At 41.6% G+C, this 9,328-nt stretch overlaps 1 protein-coding gene across 1 annotated transcript; it reads right to left on the bottom strand.

Annotated features, from left to right (window-relative positions):
* Window positions 1–310: 310 nt before the first annotated feature.
* LOC140995729 (protein NLRC3-like) lies at window positions 311–9,008 on the bottom strand. Its single transcript, XM_073465806.1, is given in 9 exon segments — window positions 311–329; window positions 480–653; window positions 1,922–2,095; window positions 2,690–2,863; window positions 4,319–4,492; window positions 4,775–6,575; window positions 6,970–7,187; window positions 8,273–8,392; window positions 8,881–9,008. Coding segments are annotated over 9 exon segments (2,982 nt in total).
* Between the last annotated feature and the right edge of the window lie 320 nt (window positions 9,009–9,328).

The following is a 9,328-nucleotide window of genomic DNA, read 5'->3' as shown; positions in this document are numbered from 1 at the left end:
GACTCGCTTCATCAGCTGTCAGTGATATAAAGACCAGCAGGGACTTCACAAGTGGAGCCGCTGTCACTTTGGGCATCAAGTCTGTTTACTTTGCAAGTTTCACTGAAGGACACAGTGGAAGTAAAGATTGATCCTGAACGCATCATTACTGCAGAAACAGGGAGACTTTCTCTGCTCACTTTAAACTGTTAGGGTTCAAAGCTGTTAAAAACTGGAGAAATGTGTAAATTTGGAGTCTGCTTGAAAAATATTTGGATAAAACAAATGACGGATCAACAGGTAAGTATATGATGTTAACGGTCCCACATGTTCAACGACTGAACAGTTTCCTGTCGACGGGAACACAACAGTCTTCTTCACATCAACTTAAACACCATTCTCCTCTCACAGCTTCACTGAAGAAAGCAGGAAATATTGAATATTTACTTAATAACTGTGTTTATTATAATAGTATGGACTGATTACAACCCTCTACTGACCTCAGAGTCTCCAGCCTACAGTGTGGACTCTCCACAAAATCAGACAGCAGCTTCACTCTTGAATCCTGCAGGTTGTTGCAGTTCAGCTCCAGCTCTCTCAGATGGGAGGGGTTGGACTTCAGAGCTGAGGCCAGAGAAGCACAGCTGATCTCGGACAAACTGCAGTTCCTCAATCTGAAAAAAGAATAAATGATATTTAATAATGTTGATGAAGGTTCTCAGTCATCCAGGTCAGTGTAAATCTGGGTGCTGTATCGTAGGCAACAGGAAGAAACTGGAAGAAACTGGAAGAGTGGCAGAGCAGATCTGCTGCAGCGTTACTGTGATGCGGGCAGGTGCAGGTGATACTCTGGTGTTTAATTACAAAGTTACACCGCCACCTACTGGTCAGGCAAGTATACTACAGCGTCTCAACTGTTTTTATCTCAGCTTTTTTTCTTTTTAACTATAATTTTAACATCTTCTATTTATTATAGATTCCCTTCTACCACTGAACTCCTTGGCATATTTTATTGTATTGTATCTTAGTCTTTTTTTATTTATTACTTTTTTAAACTTTTTTAATTATTACTATTTCTGTGTCTACGTGTTGCTGTATGTTTTAGTTTGTGTGCAAGGCAAGCTGTTCAAACAAATTAAACATCAAACTGGTAGGATTAATAAAGTTGTATCTGAATTTGAAGGTCATTGTAATACAGACGTTGAACTTGGAGCTCAGTGGATTTCCACTGTAATTCTGCCTGAAAACAACAAATGGTGTAATGTAGCTGACGTGATGAATTGACGTCAGTGTGTGATGACAACACTGCACTTTGGACAAAAAATATATAAAAAATAAGCAGGGATTGCAAATTTAAAGACAGGTTGAACATCCACTCCGCAAACCATTTATCTCATCTGTCAGCTGTGTTTCATATTTTATTCTAGTGGAATAAGGACACCAGTGCATGGTTTGGCAAAAGACTGAAAATAGAGCCGCCTTTTATATTTATTCAGTCCATAATTTTGAATTAAGATTAAATTCTATACGAAACAATAGAAACAGGAGTATCGGTAGATACGCATATCATCCCAGGCCTAATTCCAAGAAAACTTTTAAAACACAGTTAGAATGGAGCAGTTGAGTTGGAAACAGATATAATGGTTAGAAAGTTAACCAGAAACGTCTGTAGGTTAAGCCTGTGCTGGTCCCGTCAGAACAAATACTGAATATATTTGTTATTTTCTCGTAGTTAAAATACAGATTCATTTATTTAAGTTTGTGTTTATATATAATTTTTTGTTAGAATTCATATATTCAAGAGTTTCAGGTGTTCAGAGTGAATTATCCAGTGTTGATTTTTCTTGTTAAATGAAGGTCTTAAGTGTGCAGCTCAACATTCAGTGTGGATCAGTTTAATATTAGCCTTATGTCTGCAGCACAGAAGAAAAAAATGTCTGACCTCAGAGTCTCCAGTCTGCAGTGTGGACTCTGCAGAAAATCACACATCAGCTTCACTCCTGAATCCTGCAGCTCGTTGAGACTCAGGTCCAGCTCTCTCAGATGGGAGGGGTTGGACTTCAGAGCTGAGGCCAGAGAAGCACAGCTGATCTCTGACAACCAGCAGCGACTCAATCTGAATAAAGAATGAATGATGTAAGTTTAGAAGACAATGTTCCTGCTTGAAATCATTCAGTGTTTAATCATCTGTTCAGAGCTGAAGAATGTTTAGAAAATGAACCTCCAAACACCTGAACCCAACAGGATGCAGGTTCAACACTGTCAAATACACAAAGTGAAACAGAGCTCTCATTAATATTAATGACAACGTGCTGCTGCTTCAATAAAGACGTAGTGATGTCACCTCTTAAACTCTGCAGCTCCACCAGAGGCTCCATCTATACAAACTCATGTTGTGCAGCCAGACACAAAGAAAAGCCCTCAGAAACTGATTTAAGCTTCAACTCAAGATCCCAAAGCTTCCAAAGATGACAAACATGTCAGGATGAATTCTGAGGAAATGCGAACAAAAGACATCTACAATATTTCTTTTAAACTACTGAGTTACTATAAGCAGCATATAGTTTCATAAACAAGTTGGAAAAAGAAAATATTAATATGATGGACTAAACAACAGAAGAAAACAGACTCTAGCATAAAGATACTCCGTGTGGATCAGTTTAATATCATCCTTACATCTGCAACACACAAGTGAAAAATGGTGTCTGACCTCAGAGTCTCCAGTCGACAGTGTGGTCTCTGCAGAAAATCACACAGCAGCTTCACTCCTGAATCATGCAGGTAGTTGTAGCTCAGGTCCAGCTCTCTCAGACGGGAGGGGTTGGAGTTCAGAGCTGAGGCCAGAGAAGCACAGCTGATCTCTGACAACTAGGAGCCAATCAATCTGGAGAAAGAGTGAATGATGCAGACAAAAATCTATTTATAATCCAATCAGATGTGTTCAGGTTTGAAATGTGCAGCTCAACATTACTATGTCCTTATTAATGTGCTTTTCTCTAAAAACGACTCGAGTGACTTTGTCATTGTGTTATTGTGTATCATCATAACGTCAGCCTTCTCCAAATATCATCCAAATGTCAGCAACAGAAAACTTCAGCAGACAAACCAAAGTTACAGACTGTTCAGGACAAAATTCTCTCTGCAAGTTACCTTTCCTCCACAGCAAACAACCAGCTCAACCAGCAAACACTGTCAAGCACTAAATACATATCTGTTGAACTGGTGAACTTTAGAAGTCTTTTTTACACAGAACAAAACTGTGGACTTTGTCCTCCTTCTTGTAAAATTGGAGCTTACATGGTTATTGCTTAACAAACAAGGAATGAAGGAATGTCACCTAACAGGAAGACAACCATTTGAAATTATTCAACAACTACTTACACTTTCACATAATGAGGCAATGCTAACATTATCTAGATCAGTTAGATTTATCAACAGGAGCTGAGAAATAACTTCACAAATCTTAATTTCTGGTTGTTTTTTTTTACATTTCAGTCATAATCATCACTTATGTCTCCTTTAAGCAGGCGCATTACATGTTTGTTGAAGAGTGTTGCACCTTCACATTCAAGTGAGAAGCAGAATCAGAGTTTGACGTGCAGTTTAATCAAGCTCCTGAAACTTAACTGAACTTTATACTAGAAAGATCTCATCAATTCCATGTTTCACGTTTTGATTTTAAGATTTTTTTAAATTTGTTTTGAATGTTGTTACACAGTGGAGAGCAGCTTCCAGACTTTGGTTGTCTCCCTCTGTTTGGCCGTTTGTCTGGGGTGGCAACCACGGGAGAGACTCATAGATGCACCAAGAGCTTGACAGAGGGGTGGAGAGTCTCTGGGTCAATGTTTGGTGAATTTATACTGTTATGATTGAACTGGGTGAACCCAAATGAAGAAGACAAAACCGGGGAGGCACATGTAACGCAAGGGAGGGGAAAAACAGAAGAGACACAAGGGGAAAAACGAGTGGCCGTATCCATGACACAATCAAATAATCACATAATTTAATCCGTGCGTAGAGCACTTTGTTTGATTTTTGTTGTTTTTAAATGTGATCTGTATAATTTGAGTATAATTTGTCAGGGAATCTGAACTTTTTAGTCTGGTATTACAACCAAGAGTCCTTTTTCTTTTCCAGCTCAGTTTTTTTGAGTAGTTTTTTTTTAAATTGTCAAACAGAACTTGAATCCTGCTTTGTTGTGATGGTTTGATCTGTGCAAGGCTGCTGTTGTTACTCTCACCACAGCAGCCATATCAGCACCTGATATCATGAATATCATCAGTGTTTCTCACTTCACCTTTATTGAGCAACAAAAAAAAAAAAAAAAGTCTGAACTGACCTCAGAGTCTCCAGTTTACAGTTCGGACTCTCGAGTCCAGCTGACAGCAACTTCACTCCTGAATCCTGCAGATTGTTGTGACTCAGGTCCAGCTCTCTCAGATGGGAGGGGTTGGACCTCAGCGCTGAGACAACCACTTCACATTGAATCTTTGAGAGCCGACAGCCAGAAAGTCTGCCATGACACATATATACCAAAACATGATATTCTGAAAGAGGACACGATATTTACTTGATGCATCTGATGATGATAATTTGATATAACCTGTTTGGAGGGACATTTGCTGTTTGAATCAGTGGTTCAACTTATCTCACTTTCACTGTTTGACATGAAACAATCATTTTAATCCTCTCTTATACCTGCACACTTTATTTTTTTGTTTTGCTTTCATTTTGCAGACACTATTTTAAGGAGAATGTATTGGGTTTATATTTGAATGCTCACATCTGGACTTACTCAGCCTTTCTGCAGTTCCTCACAGCTGGAATCAGTCTCTGTTGTCCCAGAGCTGTCGTGTTGTATTTCTGCAGGTCCAACTCATCCAGAACCTCCTCTGACATCTGCAGCATGTAGGCCAGAGCTGAGCAGTGGATCACAGAGAGGTCCTTCTCTGATCTGTTCTCTGACTTCAGGAACTGTTGGATCTCCTGATGAACTGAGTGGTCGTTCATCTCCGTCAGACAGTGGAAGAAGTTGATGCTTCTGTCAGGAGAGATCTCATAACTGTTCATCTGCTTCAGGTTGTTGATGGCTCTCTGGATGATTTCTGGACTGTTGTCTGTCTGACCCAGCAGGCCTGCTAAGAGTCTCTGGTTGGACTCCAGAGAGAGGCCATGAAGGAAGCGAACAAAGAGGTCCAGGTGACCATTTTTACTCCTCAGGGATTTCTTCATGGCGTTACTGAGAAAGACATCCAGGGATGGGCAACTATCTTCATAATCCCACCCTTTTCCCAGGAAGTCCTCCAGCACCTCTGTGTTCCTGTTGGTGTAACAGTGGAGCATGTAGACTGCAGCCAGAAACTCCTGAACGCTCAGATGAACAAAGCAGTAGACTGTTTTCTGGAAGATCACACTCTCTCTGCTGAAGATCTCTGTACAAACTCCTGAGTACACCAAGGCCTCTGTGACATTAAGACCACACCGCTCCAGGTCTTCTTGGTAGAACATGATGTTTCCTGTCTGCAGATGTTCAAACGCCAGCCTCCCCAGCTTCAGAAGAACTTCCCTGTCAGCCTCCGTCAGCTCCTGTGGACTCGTCTCACGTCCCTCATGGTACTTCTGCTTCTTCCTCTTTGTCTGGACCAGCAGGAAGTGTGAGTACATGTCAGTCAGGGTCTTGGGCAGCTCTCCTCTCTGGTCTGTAGTCAACATGTGGTCCAGAACTGTAGCAGTGATCCAGCAGAAGACTGGGATCAGACACATGATGTGGAGGCTCCCAGAGGTCTTGATGTGTGAGATGATTCTGCTGGACAGATCTTCATCACTGAACCTCCTCCTGAAGTACTCCTCCTTCTGGGCGTCAGTGAAGCCTCGTACTTCTGTTACCCTGTCAACACATGAAGGAGGGATCCGATTGGCTGCTGCAGGTCGGGAAGTTATCCAGACGAGAGCCGAGGGAAGCAGCTTCCCCTCGATGAGGTTTGTCAGCAGCACGCTGACTGATGACTCCTGTGTGACATCAGACACGACCTCATGGTTCTTGAAATCCAGTGAAAGTCTGCTTTCATCCAGGCCGTCAAAGATGAACAGAAGTTTACAGACAGCGAGCTTCTCTGCTGTCACCTTCTGTAATGTTGGATGGAAAACATGGAGCAGCCTGAGAAGACTGTACTGCTCATCTCTGATCAGGTTCAGCTCCCTGAACGAGAGCACAACCAGCAGACTGACATCTTGGTTTTCGGAGCCCTCTGCCCAGTCCAGAGTGAACTTTAGCACTGAGAAGGTTTTTCCAACTCCAGCGACGCCGTTGGTCAGAACCACTCTGATGCGTCTCTGTGGGTCAGGTGAGGCTTTAAAGATGTCGCAGCACCTGATTGGAGTTTCACTGAAGGTCTTCTTCTTGGAAACTGTCTCAAGCTGCCTCACCTCATGTTGGGTATTAACCTCTTCACTCGGTCCCTCTGTGATGTAGAGCTCAGTGCAGATCCTGTTGAGGAGGGTTCCACTTCCTGTTTCACTTCCTTCAGTCACACGTTCACATCTCCTCCTCAGACTGATCTTATGTTCATTTAAAACCTGTTGCAGACCAACATTCACTGAAAAAGACAAACGTCATCACATAATCACCATCAGTAAATAGCTGGGTGGGACGTTCAGTGAAGTCTTGGTCAGGGCGTCTGACCGTCGCGATGACTTTTCCTCATTAAATTTGGTGATTTGTTTTATATATAAATAAAGAAAGTAACTACAAGAACACAACAGTGAAACTATTTTGCTCGAAATCCTGATTGGTTAATGCAAAGCCAGTGGGGAGTAAAATAAAACCAAGATATATTAAATCTAAATTCATTTCTTTTGGGTTTGGATTTTTTACAGAACAAAAATGTCTGCTGGACTTTAAGTGAGGTGATCCAAATAGTCGGGCTGTACCAGACAACAAGTGTATAAAAACAAGAAGTTGTGTCTTTAGACATGAAGACAACAGCAGACAGATGTACAGTCTGTCCACAGTCCAGCTGTTGTTCTGGGTCTTACCTCCACACTGGGGACAGGAGGAGTCTCCTGGTGAAGCAGACTGGTCCCAGTCTGAGGTGATGCACCGTCTGCAGAACCAGTGTCCACAGCTGGTAGAGACCGGATCCTTCAGGACGTCCTGACACCAAACACAGCAGGTGGGCTGCTTCTTCACAGAGACATGACTCCTCTTCCTCTCTCTGTGAACACACGTCTTTATGACTAAAAGGATTTTTGATTGTTGCTTAAAAATATCAAGATTTGGTCACATAGAACAATAAAAGTGTCGTACTTTTCTGTTTGAATTCAGAAAATGACTGTTCCTTTGATTCCAACCCTCCGGCTTTGATAAACACCAGTTAACTGTGTTTTGTATCAGTTTTGTAGGTAGTTGTTTTGTCTGTGTCTGCACCTGAACTCTGCACCAAGGAGGCGTTGGGCCTGGTGTTGCAGGGTTTCGCTGTCTTTGTCTACTTGATGCCATTACCGAGAATAAAAACACACATTACTTTCTTTAAGTGTACTTAAGTAACTTGCATAGGCGAAGTTGGACATTTGGGCTGGTTACTTTTTAACCGACGTGAGCAGCCTATCAGAGGACATTTGTATCAAGCATAACATGTGTTTGTAGAGCGCATAGCTGAAGCAGACTCGCCACCACAGTTACCAGAGTTAAAGTCTGTTAAGTCTGTCAGATTGTGCAGGGTATATTATACAGTTGGGCTTTAATTTTAAACCATTTAGTAGTTACACACATTAAATTGAAAACTGAACTATACTATACTTCTATATCTTGCTGATTGAACGTGTCACGTGTCAAAAAGACATTTATTACAAAATCAAACATAAAAGAATTCAGATTTATTTCTTACATTCATCATTTATATTTAATCAGATCACTTTCAAATATTTTTATTTATACAAGAAATAATTTAGTTTAACCTATTTCAGACCTATTGTCGTGATATTTTTCAGCCACTCCTGCCTCTCCACAAAATACACCTACATGTTAACTTGTTTTGATTTAGATTGACAAAAGGGGCTGGTTTAATATTTTCTTTAAAAAAAGGAAGATTGGACCGTTCAGCGAAAACATGTCCCAGTCCGTCGCTCGCTCTCCAGCGCCCCTGTGAAGCTCTGAAACCCAGCATGAGATGCATCTCAGTCAATAACAGTATCCAGTGCTGATCATGAACATACATCTTTCAGCAAACACTTCGTCTTCACCCTCAGTGCATCATCTTCATCAGGTCAGTTTACAGTAAAAACAGCCTCTTACTTTGTGTGTGAGGGTCCAGGTTCATCACTGAAGACTGAAGGTGGATCATCGGACCGGTCACTCTGCACAGACACACAGCTGCATCCTGGAGACTCTGCTCTCTGTCTGTTGGGCTGAACTCTGCAAACACCAACATCTTTTCTCAGGCGCATCCAAGATAAAGTGCTGCTGCTGTTATTAAAGGTGCTATTTGTAAGAAAAGTTGATATTTGAGTCTCATTCCCATCTCATCAAATACTGACGCTTTGGGATGGCGGCCGACCCGTCCTACAATCCCAAAGAATCCGTTTTTGAGGAGGAGGGAATGAGACGCAAAAAAAATCAACTTTTCCTATAAATAGCACCTTTAACTAAAAGTTTTTAATGTTTTTATTAGTCTTCTTACAATAGATTACATTTTTCTAGGTGACTGACAGCTGAAACAGGCACAGAGAGGAAGATAACAAATGATTTCTCTTCGTTTGAGTCACAGTAAGTTTGTTAAATTTACTGAACAAATACATTTTAAGTCACATTTTTAACATAAAGACAGAAACATCAAACAAAACCAACACTGGCAGAGATAAGTGAAGTGAGTCATAAAGGTAAGTCAGTGTCAGTTGTCTCACTTCGTGGCTGAGGGTCCAGGTTCATCACTGAATAACAGAGGACTGTCCTTGGACTGGTGGCTCTTCACAGACAGACAGGTGGGTCCTGGAGACTCTGCTCCGTCCTCCTCCACCACACAGACATTCATCCTCAGGTGTGAAGTCAGTCTAAGAGGTGAAACATGAAGCGTGAGCTCGGAGCACAAGAATCAAGATAAACCAGTCTGTTCAGGAGTCTGACTGAAGACTGGGCTACAGCAGGTTTAATGAGTTATTCAGCCAATCAGCACTTTGAGTTCCCAGATGAATCAAACTGTTGAGTTCATGCTAACATTTCTCTCCTCTGCAGTCCTCAGAGACAAAACTGACTCCCACACTTGACAGTAAAATAACACCAGTGTTGTATTAACACTCACCCTGCTGCAGCCGTCAGCGCTCCTCCTCCTGCTCTGTCGACTGAACACAGTTT

The sequence above is a fragment of the Pagrus major genome, chromosome 5 (genome assembly GCF_040436345.1).
Source record: "Pagrus major chromosome 5, Pma_NU_1.0".
In the NCBI taxonomy this organism is placed as follows: Eukaryota; Metazoa; Chordata; class Actinopteri; order Spariformes; family Sparidae; genus Pagrus; species Pagrus major.
Note: the sequence above shows the minus strand (reverse complement) of the source record. Positions and strands in the feature narration are given on the sequence as shown.